Here is a 20,875-nt window from a genome sequence, read left to right on the forward strand (position 1 = left end):
GAGGTCTAGAAATTGCACTTAAGAGGGAACATTGCATCAATCAAAGCTAAGGATTGTTTAGAGGTAGCTTACCTTTACATTGAAAACTTGGGAGTTATGGATCAGTTTTGTTAACTGGAAAGCGTCCATAATATACCTTGCATTAGAGTATTTATTAGTGGTGTGAATTTGTTTGCCCAAAATGCAATTTCAAAGTAGTTTTTTTAACATTTATTTAAAAATTTAAGCAGGATTTGTGTGTTGAAAAGCCATTTTATTTCAAGTTTTTCTGTAGAGAAGGTTTTGACCCTTCCAGCAGGGTCAATTTCTCTTTGAAATGGAGACATACTCAAATCTTTCTGGAGTTTTGTGTTCAGACCTATTTATGCCATTCTATTTGTCAAGAAAACCCAAAGCTCAAGTTTGTTGTTTTATTTTTTTCTTTTAGCAAGAAAAATTGTTGACCTTAAACTGGTTTTGTTCCAACTCTGAAAATTCAGTTATTGTTGAAGCATAGGTGAATATATTTGTGCTCTAACAGGATAACAATTTTTTCAAATTATGAGAATTTTTCCTAAAAAATCTGACATCGAAACAAATCTTTACTGTAGTTGTGATGGTTTAAACGATACTCCCCTGCCCCATGTTCTAGAAGCAGTGATTTACATGTTTCCTGTAAGCAATGACTTCCTGCTGCCCAACAATTCCTCCTTCCTCCCATCCTTTCTCACACCATATGCAGTAGATGCATTTACTCTGAGATAGTCTGTGAAGAACAACTTACACAATTTTAAAACATTTGGTTTTTGTCTTTCAAGATTGTTGCTTCTATTTCAGCCCTGAGAAAGGGTTTTTGTGTTTGAAGGCTTGTCTGTCTTTTTCCAGCTCTGTTTTTTTTTTTTTTTTTTCTCTAATAAAAGGTATTACCTGTCCCTATGATCCTTGCTTCATTTAGAGTTTGGAAATGGATAGAATACAACCTGGCAAATACTAAATTCTATTTCCTATTAAGCTGACATCTATTTAAGATAGAGAATATATGCTGAAGAGGAAGAAATTTAATTACAAAGCAGTAAGATCAATATTCAGCATGCTTACATGTCTCCTGAGTTTAAATAAAAAATTTGGAACATCTTCCTGAGATTAGTAGAATAGCTGTCTTCAGCATATTTCCAGGAAAAAGACACTTCATGACTTTTTTTTTGAAAGGCAAACTGACCAGCCTAGCTCATAAAGGCTATACTTTGCATTAAATTCACCTCTGCAGTGATTTTCATCCCAAGGGTATGCACAGTTTTGAATGCCGTTGCAGACTAAAGAATTATTGATGCACATGTTGCTATGGCAGAAGTAAGTGTTGCCTGAGCAGGGAGCTGCAGGAGAGAAGAGAAAGAAAACATTATGAATTTTCAGTAACTAATGCATTGCAATAAAACTAGTAAATTCCTATTATTTTAACATGCATACTCATTCTTTATCTTTCAAACACAATCACTTTTCTTGCACATCAGTAATTATTGGATGATTTACTCTCTCTTCGTGTAATGCTTTCAGGTGCATTATCAATAATAAAATCAATAAAAAATATTTCTTGCTCAAAATGGGTAGCACACAGAAAGAAGTCACACAACACAGATAATGGAAGAAAGCGTTAATACTTGTCTTTAAAAACTTAAAGATCGCATGCTCACTATCAATTATATATTTATTCAATCTGCTGTGCATCTGCTATGTAAATGTTGTGAAACAGTTCCTGAACAGCTGCATTTTAGAGCCCATTAATATCTTAAGGCAAATCAGATTTCAGCTTGTGGAGGACTGTTTCAGTAATTGCAAGAGATTTCAGTAACTGGAGGCATCTAAGTCATTCCTGCTTGTGAATCAAAGCTCTTAGATCCTCCTATTAGCTCTAATGCAGGGATTGAGAGGGTACAGTTTAGCTTTTTATCTGTCTATATATAGTTAGAAATTTGATCAAATTAACTAGAAAGTTGCCCAAAGATTTTATGTTTCCGTGAATGTTTGCTATAGTGCCTTGACATTAAAAAAAATATATTTAAAAATAGTAATAATTCTTTTCAGGATGTTGTATAATATACATAGGGAATTCCTTATGAATTCAGGGCACTGGACAAGAAATTGATTTTCCTTTTCTCTATCTCAGTAATGTGGTATTTTTATGATAGAAATGTCTATTAGTGGAGTCATATATTAAACAGAAAAGGTGTGTGATAGACATTTTACTATTTGGTTTCATAGAAAGAATTTATTCTTGAGCAGTCTGGATTCTCTGAAACATAATGTGAAACCCAAAGGGTACAGCAGAGGAGGGTGACTAGTCCTGAATAGAGTGTGTTTCTCACTTATCCCTTCTGTTAGGCTTTGGAGTCTCAATGACAAAAGGAGTTATGTCTAAAAGAAAGGAAAATTCAAACCTTTAATTCTGAATTTGCATTCCCTAAATCTGTGTTGTCTTCCCGTTTCTTACGCCACTGAGATTTGGTAACCTATGCTCATTGGTTTTAAGTTTTTTGTATTAGCCTTATGTTATTGCTTAAGCCCTGGCAACCTGGCAAGAAGTTCCATATGGGAAGCTTGTGCTTTAATTGTAGCACAAGTGCTGTAGTACTTTAATGCAATACAGAATCTATTTAGAGTGTATTTTGGAAGAGTTTATCGATGTAATTTCAGTGTTTAAAAATGTCATGGTAGCTATCGCATGTATCTTCCTCAACTGAGTTGAGAATTTAATTGTTTAATTTGTTTGGAAAGTAGATTTAGTCTGAAGAACACTGCTTTAAAATATGATCAATGCTTAGGAAGGTATAGATCATGCCCATTATATCAGTTATGAATGAGATGTCATTTTAGGTGCAAGCAGGGTCAGGTGGCCTGAGAGGAATACATTATTCTGTAAGCATCATATGAAATCATGATATATTGCGATATAAGCAGCATCCAAAATTATGCTGCAATTAAATTCTAAAGGGATTCACACTTTCTCCCTGCAGGACTACATGATGATAAGCTAAAACATACGCAAAAGTATCAATCTAAATATGAAAACAGGTATCCCGGATAACCTAAAGCAATTCATAGAAACAGGAAGATGTAGTCAGTGTTTCTAACCATTATACATATATAATGGGAGAAAGGCTAATAGTTAAAATGGAAATGTTCATGATGTGGACCACAAAATAAAAGGCTCTTAGCCTTATTAGCATATGTGGGGAGAAGAGACTTAGGTAATTTTTCCTTCTGAATTTGGAAAGAAAGATTGTGCAAGCTTTATTTTATAAAGGATAAACAGGATCATTGTTTAAACAGAATAACTTAAAAAGGCTATGTATGTAATAGGCTACAATATCTACTAAAATATTTCTGACTGAGATAAAGGAGGATCTACGAAATTCATATCCAGAGTGTTTGTCATGGATGCATGTGTATCTGCTGGTGTTTCAATATAGATCTGTATGGAGCTGTAGTTCTTTTGGAGGCACAGAGGAAGAATTATGATGTAAGACACAGTGCCTTTCTTACTTCCCTCAACAGGGGAACTTTTTCATGTTTGTGTATTTTTTGTATGATGCGTTCTGCTGCTTCTCCATCCACCAGCACAATCTCTATTTTACATTCCTGTGTAGTCTCTAACATTTTTGGAGGATGGTTTTTGTTCACAAGTTCATAAAGACAGGACGAATAGACTTATTTTTGTTTGTTATTTGGGGAGCACTAAGTCTTAAAGTCACCACAATTGATTGGTTCCAGTCCACAACTTCAAGGACATAGCTGGACTCTTCTCATAACAGCTGCCTAATACTGGTGCAATGTTCAGTGTTCTTTGTATCTAGCATTATTCATGTATTGAATCAAGCCAGAAATCAAATACATTGATTGTATAACATTGCTGTTAGCCGAATTACTTAGTCAAATCTGCAAGCAGCACTAGATGTGTGCTAGCTGACTGCCACGCACAATTACTTCACTTATGTAAATCTTTTCAGAAATATTGACTGTTTTCATGGTTGGCTTCATATAATTACAAATCATTAGTAAGGTAGAAGAGAAAAATAGCTTAATGATCTGAAAATAAGATAGACACGGATTAACTTTTTTCAGTTAGAAAAACTGCTTATCATTATTTAAAAATACATGAAACACTTCAGAAACATACTTTTCAATTACCCTATCCAAGAAAGACAGTACCGCACTTTAGAAGATAAATAAGAATAACCACATACCTTTGCAGTTTTTCTTTTGCCAACGACTTTTGAATTGCTTTAAAATCATAAGTTTGGAAAGTTATCTAGCTTTAGGAGTCATCACTGTTTCAACCTCCTGCACTCAAAAAAAAAAAAAACCCAACAAAAAAACCCCCCAAAACCCACACTCAACCAAAAAACCCCCAAACACTCCAATATTTATAATATAAATAGATAATTTCCCTGGCAAAGTTAATAGCATTTTCCAGATTGAAACCTGGAATAACTTGCACTACCACTAATATCAATAATTGTATTGAAGTAAAAGTTATTGGAAAAGTAGTTATAAATTTTGCAAGTTGAGTTTAAAACTGATATTCACAATATCTAAAGTCTATGAAGTCCCTATTATAGGTTAAACAATAGACTAGTTTGAAACATGCAATTGTTTATTATTACCATGTATGCAAAGTAATCAATAAGCTATTTCTCTTACGTTTCTGCTACTTTAGAAAGATTATTTTACAGAAAGTAACTTTTTTCCTGTGTTAAACTTCACTGTTTTATGGAACAGAATATAAAATCTACTTGTTACCTGTAAACTGAACACTCTTGCAAGTGACCAGGATACCTTTCAGGACTGGCTACAGACATGTTAGTTCTTTGACAGCAAATGTGTATCATTTATTCTTCAAACAGAATTTTTTGCAAGCCTTTAGCACAAGCATAGGTCTGATTTCCTGAAATGGCAGATATGTTTTATTCAGCTCTCTCTATGTATCTCATATCTGCTCTGCAGTTCTAAACTCAGCCTACTTTAGTGCTGAAGATGCCACTTTTTTTCAGGTTCTGCAATGTGGACAATGTCATCCTTTGTAAATATGAGGCAACAACATTCAATTAAGTTCAGAAAGAAAGCAATTAGAAGAAAATCTCACAAAAGGCATGCTTTCAAGAAACATCTTAATTTGCAATGAGCATAAAGACTATCTCTAACCCAAGTTATGGAATCCAAACAGAAATCCAGATTACATTTACAGCTCTGCTTTGAATATAGCCTTCTTAAATAAATTTGAATTAACTGCTTTTCCATGGTTGTGCAACACAACTGGGCTTTGCTAAGGGAGCATGTTTGGGATCATTTGGAGCCATGTGCAGCTGAGAAGAAGGTAGCAGCTTAAAGCATAGCTGGAGTGGGTGTAGTTCCAGATCTGAAATTGGAGGTAAAGCTGTGGATAGGAAGAAGATTCAGACTCTGCAGGGTCACATGTGTTTTCCAGCCTTCTGAACATCCACTTTGGGCTTGAGAAGAGTCTGTTGTGGTGTCTGGCAGAGAACTGGAAGATGGGGGCTAGCAGGAGAGCACACTTCAGTCCCATTGCTGTCTTTTTTTAAGTAAGCCTCTGCTCATTTGCAGAACTCTGTGAGAAGGACATAGCCTAGGGCTGTATTATTACTGAATTGAAATGAAAAATAAACCTTTTAAGAATGGAGGAAAGCCTTTCTTCAGGAACCATGCTTATAACTGTAATAAAGCAAGTATTTAATTTACCTGCTAGTATGTGATGGAAACGGAAACAACCTTTCTCATGTGTTCCTGCTGCATAATATACAGCTGATGCTTTTCCTAAAATACCTGAAGTACCTTGATGCCAGTAGAATAGGCACTTTGAAATCTACTTACGATCCACAAATGAAGTGAACAGCATTCTGAATCTGCTTAGTCTACTGCCTTCATCTGCCCACATTCGTACCACACCGGTCCCAGTCTGCAGCATGACATCGTTTGCTACGGTGCTGCAAAACTTTGCCTTCAGGTTTTCAATAGAACTACTGCCATCATATACAGCAACAAAGTTTCTTTTGCATTCATTTGAATGCTCCATTTGATAGTCGAGAAATCGCAAATAAATCTGTTAGAAAAAAGAAATGAATGTCTCTAGGAAAAGTAATACAGAGAAGACAGTTTTCTTTCTTAGCAAATCTTGAATAAGATGTTTTGTCCCTTTACACATGTGTAACTCCCAATTCACGACACTTTCAAACTTACATTTTCTCATTAAATGCCAACGTGGAGTATTACTCAAAATCTGTCTTAAGTATCTGTTTCGCTTCTCCTCTCTGCCCAAAGCAATCTTTACTTAATAATTTTCTCTGATATATTTCTGCTCCACTTGGAAAAAAAAAAATAGAAGTGACACACTTGCTGAAGAAAGCCCTAAGCAGCTCTGCTATATGTGCAGTCTGTTAGTCTAGAAGAGATACAAGAAATGCATAAATCTGCTGAAAGAATTTTAATGGTATTTCGACTGATTTCTTTTTAATTCATAAAAACAATGTTAATATATAAGGGAAAGAGTGTAGTCAGAACAGCTCTGAAGCAAAATAAGGAAAATTTGTTGCTTCAGAATGAAAGTTAATTACTGAACCATAGCAGTGTTATGGAGACATAAACCATGAAGTCAGGAATAATTTGAATAAAAATTTGAAAGAAAAGTAAGCTAGCTACCTAGGAAAAGTTAATGAGTTTAAGCCAATCTTAATTCCTTCAAAAGCAGAAATCTAATCCAAGAGAAGGCAGTGTATGGTATTAGAACACATGCAGCAAGGAAATTAGAAGACCAAGATGGCACTTGAAGAATAAGCAAATAATTTATTTTGCTGGAGCAGGAAACTTGTGCAAGATTGTAATTCAGTTAGAATTACATGAAAAGATCATAGGGGTTTTTAATCTTTTGAATGGTTGTATTGGAATTCTCAAAATTCTAGTAAAAGTTGATGAGATACATAACTAACTCATTTAAGCATGCTGCAAAGTCTATCTTTAAACTTTAAAAATTCCTCAGATAGCCATTATTTTGATAGAGAAGAAATCTATCCATGTGGAGGCTGAGGTCTCCTGCTCTGTGAGAGAAAAGGTGTTCCTCCTCTATCTATGAGGTCTTCCATATGTTCTTCAGACGAGCTTGGGTCTAGACTGTATGTGTATTGAGTACAGTTTATAATTAATCAGCCTCTCCAGCTGACACTATGGATGCTAAAGACCTTTTGCACAGTGCAGTTTTTCATGCATCTGCCTAATGACAAGAATCTCAAACTCTTGTTTAGTTTGTGAAGCAGGGAAGACGGGGTAGATAAATATCATGTTTACTACTAATAAAGTATCTATTTTTCTGTCCTTTTACCAGATCTTGCTTTTAACCTCAGTGAGTGCCAAAGCCTTTTAAAACTGAATTTTAAAGAATTCACTAAAACAAAACCAACCACCTTGGGGGGTGAGGATGCCCCCCACGTACACTTAACAGGCTCAATTGAAAACACAGTAAAAGAGCATAGGAAAAGACAGGTGACGCTTGTATAGCCTGGCTTTTCCTTGTCAGTGTTTTCCAGAGGCAGAGTGCCAGCACCGTTTCCCCTTACACGTTCTGTGAAAAGGAGCAACCTGTGCCATATTATCTTATGCTTCATCTCACTTACTGTTTCGTGATTTTTCAGTATATAGATTTTTTTTTTTCCTTTCTTTCTCATTTTTGCTTCTGTCTCTGTTAGATTTACTGCCAGAAATTCTCAGCTAAATTGAGAATCTGTCTTTCATTGATGTCTTATCTCACAAACATTGGTGTGAGCTGTAAGTACTAGTATTTGGTCTGAGAGATTGTATTTTCATTTAATGATTGACTTTATATATCTGCTGTGAAACTACAATGGAAGCTAAAAATAAATTAGCATGCTTTTAGTAGAGCTATTCTGTGCCTGAAAACAAAGGAGTAATTCCATTAAAAGAGCTCAGCTCTGCAAAAGCTCCTTCTGGTTAGTGTGTTAGGCAAGTAAATATAAAAGGTTCTCACTCTTAGATTATATTGATTATTCTAGTAATTTTCTGAAATATGGAGGTAATTTATTAAATATCTGGGTTTTTTAAAAGTCCTTTCATTGCTGCTGTTGTACCAGTTTTAAAAATTTATTTTTATTACAAAATCAAATTGAAAAAATTAAAAATGTCTATGCTTATTTTTCTCAAGACACTGCACCATATCAGATTTAATGGATTTTATCATCATGATTCTGCCAGAATTGAAGCTTGAGAAACCACTGTCAGAATACTAAGAATTATTTTTCTGTAATGTTTTAACTCAATAATTTATGATGATGATCTAATCTCAGGACTGACCCAACTATAACTCTGCCTTCTGGCAACATTCAATAATTTATTAAAATATTTAAGCATAAGACCTGGTGCACTCAAGTGGCAGTGTAGAGAGAAAATGGTTTTATTATTGTTTCTGGAAGAATTGCTACTATTACTTAGACTAGAATAGGGCTCTGGGGAGTTGAGTCACTTCCTCAAAGGCTCAAATATATTAATGGAGTTTTAGTTTCTTTCTTGTCTTGTCCTCTTATTACCATCTTTTAGGTTGCTGTTTTAGAACTAATTTGGAAGTTGGTGAATAGGGCTGGTTAGTTAATATAAGGCGTGTGTAAGAAGGCATAGAGTAGGTTTGTCATTTTGGCAGCTACCGCTTAAAAATATTTTTTAATTTTTATGTATATGTAAGCAGTGGTATGTGCTTTAATACACATAGGGAAGCAAAATTACAGATGTGTATGCTATATGGAGAAAAAAAGTATTCTTCTGTGCAACTCATAAGTAATTAACAAGTATATGATTCTGAAACATATAGCTGTGGTGGTTTGTTTTTTTTTTTAACATGCTATAGCTATTGTATTTTGGAATTATGAATAGGATTTTATCCTTCCCTCTGCCCAACAATAAAGCTCAAGTTGTTTTTAATGAGTATAAGATAGTGATGTTTTTGTAAGCTGTCTCTAGTTCTGCAGGCACAATCATAAATACCAGGTAACAAATGCTGATTTTTGCTTTGAGGACCTAATACGTCCCTTTACGGTTTGGGTGGAAAAGCTCTAGCAAATTTTATTGTGGCACTTTAAGAGGATGTGATCCTATAGTAAGCCAGAAGAGAAAGAGTGGTAATTCCTCAGTTGTTTCCAGGTAAAGCCTTTTATTTTAGCTCAGACTGCTGCTGAAAGTGGGTTTTAAGATGCTGGATTGTTAATTAAGACTGAGGAGGAGCGAGTACGTGTTCTGTTGACTTTGAACAGAAGCAAATTCTCCAGTAGAACCACTTGAGGCAAAATTTTAAACCATGGCAGCAAGATTTACTGGAATTTATCAAAGCTGTAGCCAGCATTTTTGCCTGCAGTCTTCTAATAAAACCAGAGTCCAAGTCAAATGCCCTTGAAAATTGTTGCTTAAACAGTTTTCACAGTTATTTTGTATTTTAAGTTTCAAATAATAGGAAGACAACACTGTGGACTTGCTGTATAAGTTTAATTTCAGAAACAATCCTCTATCTGGATTTCCTAAGCCACTGATATATAATTCATTTCAGTGAAAGTGAGATATGCAAATCACAGCTAGTGACTATTACCTGTTACTAATGACTTGGAAGCCTATTATGGCTGAATGATATGAACGAAACCCACCTTGGCATTTGGAGTAGCTTTAATTGTCCATATGCAGTCAACTGCTTGTCCTGGTTTTGTTTTTCCTTCTTGTTCTACTTGACTTGAACGTACTATTCCATCAGCTCCTGAGAGCTCAAACTGGCAGTCTAGGGAGAAGATACACCTTGCTGTCAAATGCAGTATGATATTAATTTAAAATTTCATATATAAAGAAATTGTTACTGTAATACTAGACCTGGAATGGGATTTAAAATACCTCCTAGGTAAGTGAAGTCAGGATCTGTAACAGAAAGAAGTCATGAATCACAGGGGCTATCAATGCTTGAGAATCACTTTAAGGTTTAGTATAATCTGAAGATTACGTCAATTTTTTATTATGTCACAATAAAAATTGCCAGAAAGTTTACCGAATCAATTGGAGGGTACAGAGATATTTTTTTTTCAGATGATAACATTATTCCACAAAGACTGACCTTATCTGAATCAGGTAATTCTATACTGACAGCTCAGATTTTCAGTATAATACCAAAAATTACTATTCGGTATTTTGTTCCTACATTACATTCTGAATTTAACTCTGCCAGTTTTCACTGAAATCACTGGAGCTCCACAGGAGTACAGGGGATTTTTCTGTGTGCATCGTCTCTATCAGATTGCTGTCTGTCTAGTTGTGAACAATTTGAACTGGAACAGTTTGGTAGTTCAAAGTGTATCAACACTTTGAAATTGCTAATTTCTATTAATAAAGAATATAAAGAAGGACAGTTCAATACTAAAGATACTTTTTCCTTGGGTAGCCATGCCTCTTCTGTTAGGCCAAATAGCACACTTCCAGACATCCTTTATGAAGGCAGAATTTCACCTTGATTCTATCTTCTCTCTTCTAAATGTGATATGTAGGTAGTGTATGTATCTGTAGTATATACTGTAGTAGTATACTGTATGCATACTGTGAAGTAAGCATGCATGCCTACTGTATGCATAATGAACTAAGAATATACTTTTTTGTAATGGTTAACTGATGGGACTAGGGTGTGGCTAAAAATGGGTCTGTAATGGGCTAGGATGGTCCAAGGCTTAGATTGCAGTGATCAGGGTAGTAATCACGTATCAGCAGAGAAACTCACAAGATGCACCCATTCACAGCTGTGGCATAAAAAAATCACCACAGAAATCACGCAAACCACAGTGTGTGTGTGTGATGTAAGTCTCTGCAATGAAAGCACTATTTCATGCAAAAGTGCGTGCCTGTTTTCTACAAAATTATTTTCCAAATGAAGATCCAGAATTTGGTTCTTTCTGTGATGCTCTAAATGTTTTTCTGTCTAGGGAGTTTATCACTTCCCCTAAAATGCCTCAGTCCTGAGCTTAAGACTCGGTACAGTTCAGAAAACGTCTTTTTTGCCCTCCTCTGTTTTAGTTACCTATAGTGAAATCTATGATCACTACATGGAAAATTCTGCAAGGTTTTCAACCTCCTTTGTGAACTGATTTTTTATGAAGTTGGGGTGTACGTGCATGTCCTCTTTCATTTTCACAATCCCAAAATATTTTACCACACTCCGTGTAAATGTAGAGGAAAGAAAAGGAAAGAAAAATATCAGTCCTTCAGTTGCTGCAATCTACTGTGGAAATAATATACAGTTTAAATATATATTTAAAGTTCCAGCCTGGAACCTAGGCTAAGTTATTTTTGAAAGTGATGTTAATGAACTGGCTTTGGAAATGGACTTAGCAAAATGCATAAGTACTGTCCCTATGAAAACGTTTTAGCATGTTATTCCCATTGGACTGATCACCATGTTAATCTGAAGAGTTTCCAAGTTTAAATCCCTAGTAAGGTATGCAGTTCTATAAGCAGTAATATATAATCGTGTATAGTGTTTTCATGTGTTGTAGGGGTAAAGACCAGTTGGGTAAAGATGACATTAAAAAGTTATGCCTGTGTATACATTTATAGCAGTAGTAGAGCTGACATTTGTATATTGTCTTTTGTTCCAAAGGACAATAAAATGCTGATGACTACACATATAGTATCTATGAAGTACAGCAGTCAAGCATTGCACAAGGACATCAGGTCAAATTTTCTTGTAAAAAGAATGCCCTGCCAGTTTTAAGTGGCCTCACAGAGCAGACATACTTTTTGTTTGTCTAAAGGTACTGTCAGCATATTATCCTCTCCTTCTTACCCTGTAAATTACACAGTACTTTGAGCAAAGAACAATTCTGTTGTCCGAGTCTGTGGTTTGAAGGAATCTAATTATACTGAGAGCTGATGCTTGGACTGTATAGCTACTTCCTCTGGCTTTTCAGAAAGGAGCTTTAAAATATTTTGCATCTGGTTGGAAGTGCTACTGTAGATTGGCTTCAGGTGTTTTTGTCATAGTGTCTTACATTTCTAGAAGATAAGCTGTTGAAAATACCAGCTATTTGTCTATCTAAATGCTCTTTCCATGATTACCAATGCTGAAAGTGGTACAAGTTACAAAGTAACAAAGAGGGAAGTTGCTAAAACCTTCAGCATGAACAAGATCAACTGACTTCTTCACTAGCAAAATATACACCTGTAATTTCCTTCAGTCAATTTTCCAAAGTGGTTTTAGTCATGTATGCTGTAGGATTAGCAGGACTGAGACTGAAACTATCGCACTGTCACTTTGCCTTCATAACCACTTATGACAAAATACAGCTTTAGACTGCCAGCATAAACACATCCACAGAGTTCAATGGGAGCAGATGATCATTAACTCAGAATTTTAGGCATCTTTACCTGGTATAAATGAGTACTTTGCTTGAAATCCCTTTCCTTCCAGCTCCTCATCAGAAGTAAACTTGATCCACATAAATCTCCCTGTTGATCTAATTAGTGCAGGACTTTTCAGACCACAGTAACGATTAATGAGAGGGGAGAAACCAAAAGGTCCATCTCGAACTTCCAGATGATCAAACCGACATTCAAATGAGGGTTCTATGTAATAAGGTTCATCAAAGGTCAACTCAATTCTTTGCCGTGGAGCAGCTAGACATCAAAAATCAAGCAAAAGATTAAATAAAGTTCTATATAAAAAACACATGAAGACATGAAACAATGAAGAGACAGGCCTCCAAAACAGCAAGATAAAAAAGAGACTGGAAACTTCTCAAAATACATCTGTCAGTCTGCTACAAAAACTTGGATACACTGTAATAAAAGTTTAAAAAATGACTGTGTAGAAGGTATTTTTTCACGGAATTTTATGGAATTTTTTTGCTTGCTGATCTTTACTGTTGAAAATTCAGAAATGACATAAATTTAATGCAGCACATGTAACGAATATTAATATACATGCAAAGGTATTCAAACAAGGTTTAATATTAAAGATATAAATTAAAACCACTGTTCTGTGAAAGTAAAGTACATAAAAGAGGACAAAATATTGAGGGATGCAGAAAAGAATGGAAAAGAAAAAGATACAAAGAACTACTCACTGGTATATTTCCTAAACATTAAGCCCAAATTTGGAGATCCTTTGGCAGGAGACATCTTTTATTAGAATATTCAGAGAAGTGTAAACGCTTCATACATATTATTAATATGCAGGTGACTACAGATGTTGGTAAGTCTGAACCAGTGACAGCCTAACATCAGGATTTGGATCAGACCCCTAAATCCTGATGAGATGTAGCTATGGCTACTTTGTGACAGGACTTTCACATCCGTAGTTTGGAACCGTAACTTTATATTGTATGAATAGCTTTAGTGTTTCTTGTTCTCTATGGAGCTACATGAACTTTCAGATGGTTCTGGTATCTGGAATGACAGCATTGAAGAATCACATGCTGTCTGCTGCTTCTGACTGCAAAAAGGTTTTACTTACAATGTCTAACGCTCTGTTTAGACCTCATGCTTACTTATACCCAAGTTAAAAATTCGTAGCTGTTTGCACTTACTGGCAGTAGTCTGCAGGAAGGACCACACCCTAGCTAGAAATTGCAGAGGATCTTGGTCTCACTCAGGTACTCATGATGTTTCTGTATAAGGACTGTGAGGACAAAGGTGTGGAAGCTGATTCTGTGCTCCATGGAAATTGCCTTGTGCAAGGGAGATCAGCAATGCATCTGGTATGTCTGAACTCTGAAGCTGGACAGGACATCTGTTCTCCAGTGCCTTCACTGGCAGGGATGATGCAAAACTTCAGACATGCATGCATACAAGCAAAAATGAGGGTGTCTAGGAACCAGTGTTATACTGTACAAATAAAAACTCACTGAAACGTATTACTTGGAATATTTCAATTAATTGATATGAATCTGATGATTAAGCTGACTAAGGTTTTAGCTGACTTCAGTGGTTTTGGGTGCATTCTAATAAGAGGAAAAAGTAATTAGTGTGTCCCAAGTCTTGCAGCCTTTATCCAAGACATTCTCATTGGAATGTGGTTTTATTCTGGTTAATGAAATTTTTTTGTCCTCATCACATTACTTTAATGGTGACCTCAGCAGTGTTAACAAATCTCCGTATTTTTAGTGCAGTGCTATGGCAGTCAGGTGTGTCTTCATTTATTAATAAAGTACAGCATAAAGATTTTCTGCTTGTGAGAGAGAATAACACAGTATGGTCTGGTAAATGCTGAAGATACAACTGCAAAAGGTGGTTGAAGACTATTATCAGCAATGTTGGAAGTGATATCAAGATAACAAGCTACAATTTTTATCTTAATAGTTCTGTGCCTTCATAGATTACAGTAGATCTGATGCTGCTTTTTCTGGCTGTGAGGGTGTGTCTTATTCTGTATAGCTAATTCCCAAATGTTTGCATTTTCTATAATTTGTTGTTATTACTTCAGAGAGCAAATTTAGCTTCTTGTTCAACCAAATGACTGCAGAATTGATTATATTACCAGTATGGCTATACAATACTTGACAGTATAGTAAAATGACATAGTTCTAACAGTTCAATATTATCCACTTAACAGTAAGATTACAACACAACAAAACAGAAATACAGCATGTACCTTCTAAGATATAGATGCACTCTTGATTTGGTGGGTACATGTTAGGGTAGTTTGGTGAAGCAAAATGTCCTCCATTACTTGTCCGTACCCAATTGTCACACTGGGTAGGAGGAATGCGATTCACTCCAATATTTTGCCCACCTTAAGCAGGGGGGGGAAAAAAATCAAATAAATTGCTCCTACAAGCATGCAAATTTGATTTTGCAAAAGTAAAACAATGACATAACACATATCCTATAAAAGAAGAAAGTAATTTATTCTGGTTGAAACCCCTCTTCTATGCCACTCTCATTAATATCTCGCTAGGAAAATCTTAGGTTTAATTTACTGATGTGGTATATCTTAAGAGATCCCAGTTTTGAATATCAAATATGTTTCAGTAATCCTAGGGAATGGAAGAGAGAAAGTAAATATTTTTTTGCCCAGTCAGGTTAGATTTTTTGGATGCTCTTCTTTCTAAGTCAAATAGTCACAGTGGCTGCCAATACAACAGCATTATTTTATAGCTTACGTCTTCTCCATTCCTACGCAAATGTAATCCGAAATATTTGTTAGCTTATACTATTTTTGTCCCTTATTCCAGTGTATACTGCAGTAGATGGCCCTTAGGTTGAATATGTATTTACAATAATTTGCTGGATACAGAATGCTTATAACAGAATGAATTATAATATGTAAATACACTACATACAGCAATAATAGTAAATAAAATTACTGGTAATAGGTAGATTGCACTGGTAGCTAAGGGACTCATTTAGGATCAAAGGTTGTCTTCTGGATGCACAGGGAAATATGATCCTTGGCTGAGATTATGCAGTTTACTAAGCTAGGGCACCAGGCTGGACCATTTGCAGGAGCTTTGTTAGTTTGGATTTCCTTATCCAAGGAAAAAGGAGTTGGGAATAGCATTATCTCTCTGACGTTCTTCTTAAGTACCTTTGGCCTTTCTCCTTGATATCAGCAGAACTGGAGAAAGACAAAGGATACGTGTTTTCTGCTAGATTTTTCCTGAATCTCACAGAGTGCTCTCATGTTATTTATATCTATGCAGTTTTTCTTTGCAGACCTTTGAGAGGGAGTCCATGCTGATACAGGTCTTAGCTGCCTGCAAGTAAATTACATCCACCTTCCACTGGTTATCTGGGCAGCTTTTTGATTTATGGGTGTGAAAACTTAGTCTCTCCCTACAGAAATTGTTCAGGAAATTCTGTAGGTGTCAGTTCAAGGAATTCTTCTCTCCTAAGTGTGGGTTAATCCTACATATGAGAAAATAAGTTTTGTGAAAACTGATGCCTTCCCCACTCAGCAGGCTTCAAAGTGTTTGTGGGTGGACTATTTAAAAGCTTGTGTGTCAGATACAGAAGATACATGACTTTCTGTGGTGGTTTTTTCCCACCTCTGAGGTCTAAAATCATAGAATTTGAACTGGGTAAGTGAACTTCCATGTTATTTGTACTGGATGGCTTTATTCAATTGGAAAAAAATGCAGTAAATAGGGGGAAAATGGAAAATACTGAAATTCATATTGATAATTCAAGAGCTATTAATACCTGAACACAAATACTTTCTTTCACTTATATTGCTTAATTAACAATTATAAACTTGTTACATTTTTTTGAAAGAAAATCATCAAAATTGTACCTTGTGTCTTCTGTGCAACGGCAATCCCTTCCACTACAAGGATTGTTACTAGCAACACTGATGAGAGAAATTGGACAGGAAAACCATCAGTAATTCATCAAAATTATAGACCATTTTCTGCAGTCCCACTTTATGCAAATCCTAGAATCACTAACCAAAACAACACAGAACATACAAAAATATATAATTCATTTATGTGCTTTCTTAAAACTTCAACTTTAGGAAACCAGTGCAGTCTAAGTGCACTGTCAGTTCTTTTTCCAAGTTCCTTAAGAAAGCGTACATGAGAATAGCAATTTATTATTTGAGAGGACTTTGAGAATATTTTCTAGAGCATCTACTAATTTGCAAGCATTTTTAAAATAACATGGTATCTATCTTCTACGTAACTTTTATATCCTGAAACAAGATGTTTCACTGCTATATTGAACCGTATTTAATTCTACAATTCCATTTGCATAACACATATAAAAGACTTTTCCAGCTTCCAAGAAATTAATCAGGAGCACAGGAGACACTGCACGGTCTTAGCCCTACGTGGATTTCAGGAGCACTATGGAATTGTGCTGGCAAGACCGGTCATTGTGATGCTGCTGCAATATTAGTGATTTCTGCAAACGATGTGGTAGTAGAAAATGAGCAGTTACAAGTTCTAATGATGGAGAGACTTACTCTGAGCAGCGACAATAGCTAAGACGTGGACACTGTTAGGATGTATGCTGCTGCGAGCTCTCTGGTTTGCTGCACTGTTGCGTTAGTCTCAGGTGTTGGTACATGCTAGTGTTTTCTAGATATGAATTGACTAAATACTGGACCCGTTAGATTCTGTTATACTCTTTCCTCCAGCCCCCTCCCTCCCTCCCTCCCTTCCTTCCCTGAAAAGAAGCTGTCTAGATGGTTTTGCTTTTGGTCTTTCCCTTACATTTACACTTTCCTTGCATCCAAGAAGCATCAGTCTGAACAGCACATATTAAAGATTCCATATTCCACTATTCATCAACGGTTTTAAAGCAGGCTTAATGTCCAGATTTTCCTAAATGGCTTTTCAAATTGTTAGGGATTAGCAGGAAGGGAAAAGAATGAAATAGAGTATATAATTATGCCACTCTTCAAATCTTTCATTTGCTTCTATCTTGAATATCTCTACAATTCTGGACACATCTTAGAGAACTAGCTAAGCAGGCTAGGACTCTCTGCCCTGGACAGAAGCTGGCTGAGGGGAGATAGGATACAAGTTATAAAATCACGAGTGTCAATAGACAGCAACTACTTGTGGTCTCTTCCAATACAAGAACCAGGGCTATCAGACAAAGCTGGCAGGTGGCATGTTCAAAGTAAATGAAGATTTTTTTTTTTTTAATCTTTTTTTAATGCACATACTTCATAACGCATCCTTCAGGTAAAAAATTCTGTTTCAGAAACCCCTTAAGCCATAAGTTGTTGGAAGTCTGAGACAGTATTTGGGGCAAATATAATTTGCTATACTTTTATACTTTATCTGCTTTTTTTATCTCTGTGAAAGAAGATAGTAGGCTAGATGGACCTTTGATTTGACCTAGTATAGCCTTTCCCATGTTCTTGATCTACTTCAATACTAAGTCAGACAAGCATGGCCTCATCACTGCAGGAAAAAAAAAGATTTCAGCAGGAATTTTATTGTCACATTCAAGAAATTAATTTTATTTTCCCAGTTTTCCCCCCTGGTTGCTCAGGCATTTTAGTGGCTAGTGCTGAAATGGCATTTTCTCTATGTGTGATTTTCCCTGTGTTGCTGTTAGACTTTCAGCCCTTTAGAGAGTTCCAGAGTGAGCATGCACTGACTGTGAACTACGGTGATCTCGACTGAACTCATCTAGATGCTACTATAATGTTGGCATAGATATATTATCTTGGGGAAAGACAAAAGGAATCCAAGTCTGCCCCGGAAAATATCCATCTAACATTTGTGTTTTACTATGTATGTTTCTGCTGCCCTTTCTCCTCTCTACAGATACTAAACCAAACCGTATACCATTATAAGACTCTCCTTACCAATAACCGCTTTTCCCCTTGCAAGTCAAGTTCACAACTGTGGGTGTTCTAAAATACCATAGGAGTCTTGCAAACTTACTTGATTTTTAGGGATGGATTAGAAGACTTAGGTAGTTTTGCAATTTCCATTTTCGCAATAATTCTGCATTTTCATCAATATTAATATACTGAAAAATACAATTCCTAACTGTTATTATCCCAATACAACATATCAATCGTTAATCATTGCTGACACTCACCCTAGATTGAAAATTCATCCTTCAGAAGAAAGTATCTAGTACCCACTACTCGTCTTCAAGTTATGGATGTTCACTAGTCTTTAAAGCAAGTAAAATAAACAAATATCCCATCTTTATTGTCATTAGTTTTCAGATATTTTAATGTTTAGTATTTCTTATATAGATGCTATTATTTCAAATGATTTTGCAGTTTATTTTTGTGGCTTCTGTGTTTAAAGTGTGCACTTAAAGATCTGAGTTTAAGTGCATGAACTTACATTGCATTTGTTCTCCTGAGATTGCTTGTCCCTAACAGAGGATGTTGATAGTGGTTATAAAGTTGTTTTTATGTCTTTTCTTTGTTTTTTCCTACACTGGTTTTGGAGCAACACTTCAAAGTTGGCTTGTATTGTTAAAGTAAATGCAGTTTCCACAATCCTATGTAAATCATGTGTGTCAGTATGTTGTTCTATTGAATTAACCTTTCTTAAAGATGTGCTATGCCCACCCTCTATTTTGCAAGGACATATCAATCTCTTTATAGCTTGTGCTACTGCTTAAAATGTGAAATGGACTTTCTTTTTTCCTTAAAACAAACAAACACAGAAATATGAGTAAAATAAATCCTTTCATGACTAACAAAGTTAATGCAGCTAGTCGCTTTCAAGTAACAGTGAAAAATCTGGTGGGCTGTTGGATTGTTTTGGGTTTGGTTGGGGGTTTTTTTAGCTATCTACTACGGCTAACGCTGTTACAGTATACCTTTTTTTTTCTTTCTCACCTTTAAAATATCAGTAAGCATCTATGTTTATTTCAGTGACTATGCTCTCTTGTACAGATAGAGACAACATAAGAATAGATGTTCAGTTACACTAACCAGTGATTTCCCTTCTTGAAATGATGCGGATACAGAAACAAGCCTCCTAAAGGGACTTGAGAAAATCTGACTGGCTTTCACTAAAGCCTGTGCCATTTCTATTAATAGTCCAGAGCTGTGTGTGCGTGTGTAAGTGCAAAGGAACGGTGCATATTTCCTGCAGAACAGCATGGATATGCAGGCAATTACAGAAGATAAACGGGCTGAATATTTGTCTTACTGTCCTCCTTTTGTCACGTTATATGGATGACTGGATATAGTAAGTATGGGCCACCTTCTCTTTGTTCCCTGCCCTTTTCATCCTCTTCATTTTTAATCTCTTCCATCTCTTGCCTTTCCCTGGCAATGCCCATCCTTCTCATGCTCTCAGTCCTTAAGATGTATTCAAAGCAGCCCAGGTAGCAGATGTTTAAAGGCATTCCTTTGCCATTACTTTTATCCCTGGTGATAGCTCGATAAAGAACAGAGAGGTGTCTGACTAATACTCTCTATGTGTGCTGTCCTTATCTCTGTGACATTGCTAGCAAAAAGGTGGAGAGAGGACTTATATCTGTTCTTCCGGAGAGTAGTGGGCAGGGATGCCTGAGGCAGTATAGCTTTAAACTGCGGGCATTTACATGACACAGTATAATGTGGAATAGCAAACAAGAGTTTTTTTGGCTGAAAACAAGGCCTATCAATGTTCAGGATGAAAGGAAAAAAAAGAAGGAGAAAAAAAAACAGTCAGGATATTTTTAGACCTTCTAGACTGCTTCCATTAAACCATTTTTGTGTGCATTTTAAAAACAACAAAGCAATCACTTGGTGTCCTAAATCCATACCACTTCCTGGAAAAATATTTTCGAATCTCAAAGACTAATTTGGACCATACAAGTCAGTAAGGATGGAAGATGTCTAGGAAAGAGACAGATCTTGTAGGACGGTGCAGTGGAGAGCTAGTGCTGAACCAGTGTCCTGGTACTGCATGCAGGGACGCAGACACAGCAATTAGAACAGACGTGAGATACCAAACTACTTTTAGTAAAAGTCTTGTAGCACTTGCAGAAGGATGAAGAATGATCATCTTATTTCTGATAAATTGAAATTCAAATAGTTATAATGCACCTGAATTTGCAATGGGCCACAGTATTCCTCTGCTCCTTCTTTTTTCCTCTTTTGAAGTCTATTACATATCACTGACATGATTGTTCTTCAGTATGGATGAAAGGTAACTCTAGACTTAGCTCCGTATTCTACTATGGTACAGGAAGCAGAAGTAGTAAGTCTCTAAAAATGCCACTTGAACGTGGCTTGTTATGTAAGCAATGGCACAAACAGTGCAGGATTGCATGACTGCTTTGATTATCAAAGGGATACAAGGGTGGGTTTGATTGTTTTGTTTTTAATGCAGGAGTGTGGTGAGAATTCTACTAGAGGACGCTGAAATATGGGAGACTGACCTTATAA

At 35.9% G+C, this 20,875-nt stretch overlaps 2 protein-coding genes across 4 annotated transcripts in view; one reads left to right on the plus strand and one right to left on the minus strand.

Annotated features, from left to right (window-relative positions):
• LOC142603774 (borealin-2-like) overlaps positions 1-20,875 on the plus strand; it is an 84,365-nt gene that overhangs the window by 57,887 nt on the left and 5,603 nt on the right. The window lies entirely within an intron of this gene.
• The window catches only part of NETO2 (neuropilin and tolloid like 2), a 35,805-nt gene that overhangs the window by 6,829 nt on the left and 8,101 nt on the right, over positions 1-20,875 (minus strand). Inside the window, exons 2-8 of the mRNA XM_075766077.1 lie at positions 16,304-16,360; positions 14,663-14,803; positions 12,439-12,687; positions 9,904-9,948; positions 9,687-9,814; positions 5,866-6,094; positions 1,239-1,352 (exon numbers count right to left, since the gene is read on the minus strand). Of these exons, the coding sequence (XP_075622192.1) occupies positions 1,239-1,352; positions 5,866-6,094; positions 9,687-9,814; positions 9,904-9,948; positions 12,439-12,687; positions 14,663-14,803; positions 16,304-16,360 (963 nt within the window). The remainder of the gene's footprint in view (positions 1-1,238; positions 1,353-5,865; positions 6,095-9,686; positions 9,815-9,903; positions 9,949-12,438; positions 12,688-14,662; positions 14,804-16,303; positions 16,361-20,875) is intronic.

Source organism: Balearica regulorum, chromosome 13 (genome assembly GCF_011004875.1).
Source record: "Balearica regulorum gibbericeps isolate bBalReg1 chromosome 13, bBalReg1.pri, whole genome shotgun sequence".
Taxonomy (NCBI): domain Eukaryota; kingdom Metazoa; phylum Chordata; class Aves; order Gruiformes; family Gruidae; genus Balearica; species Balearica regulorum.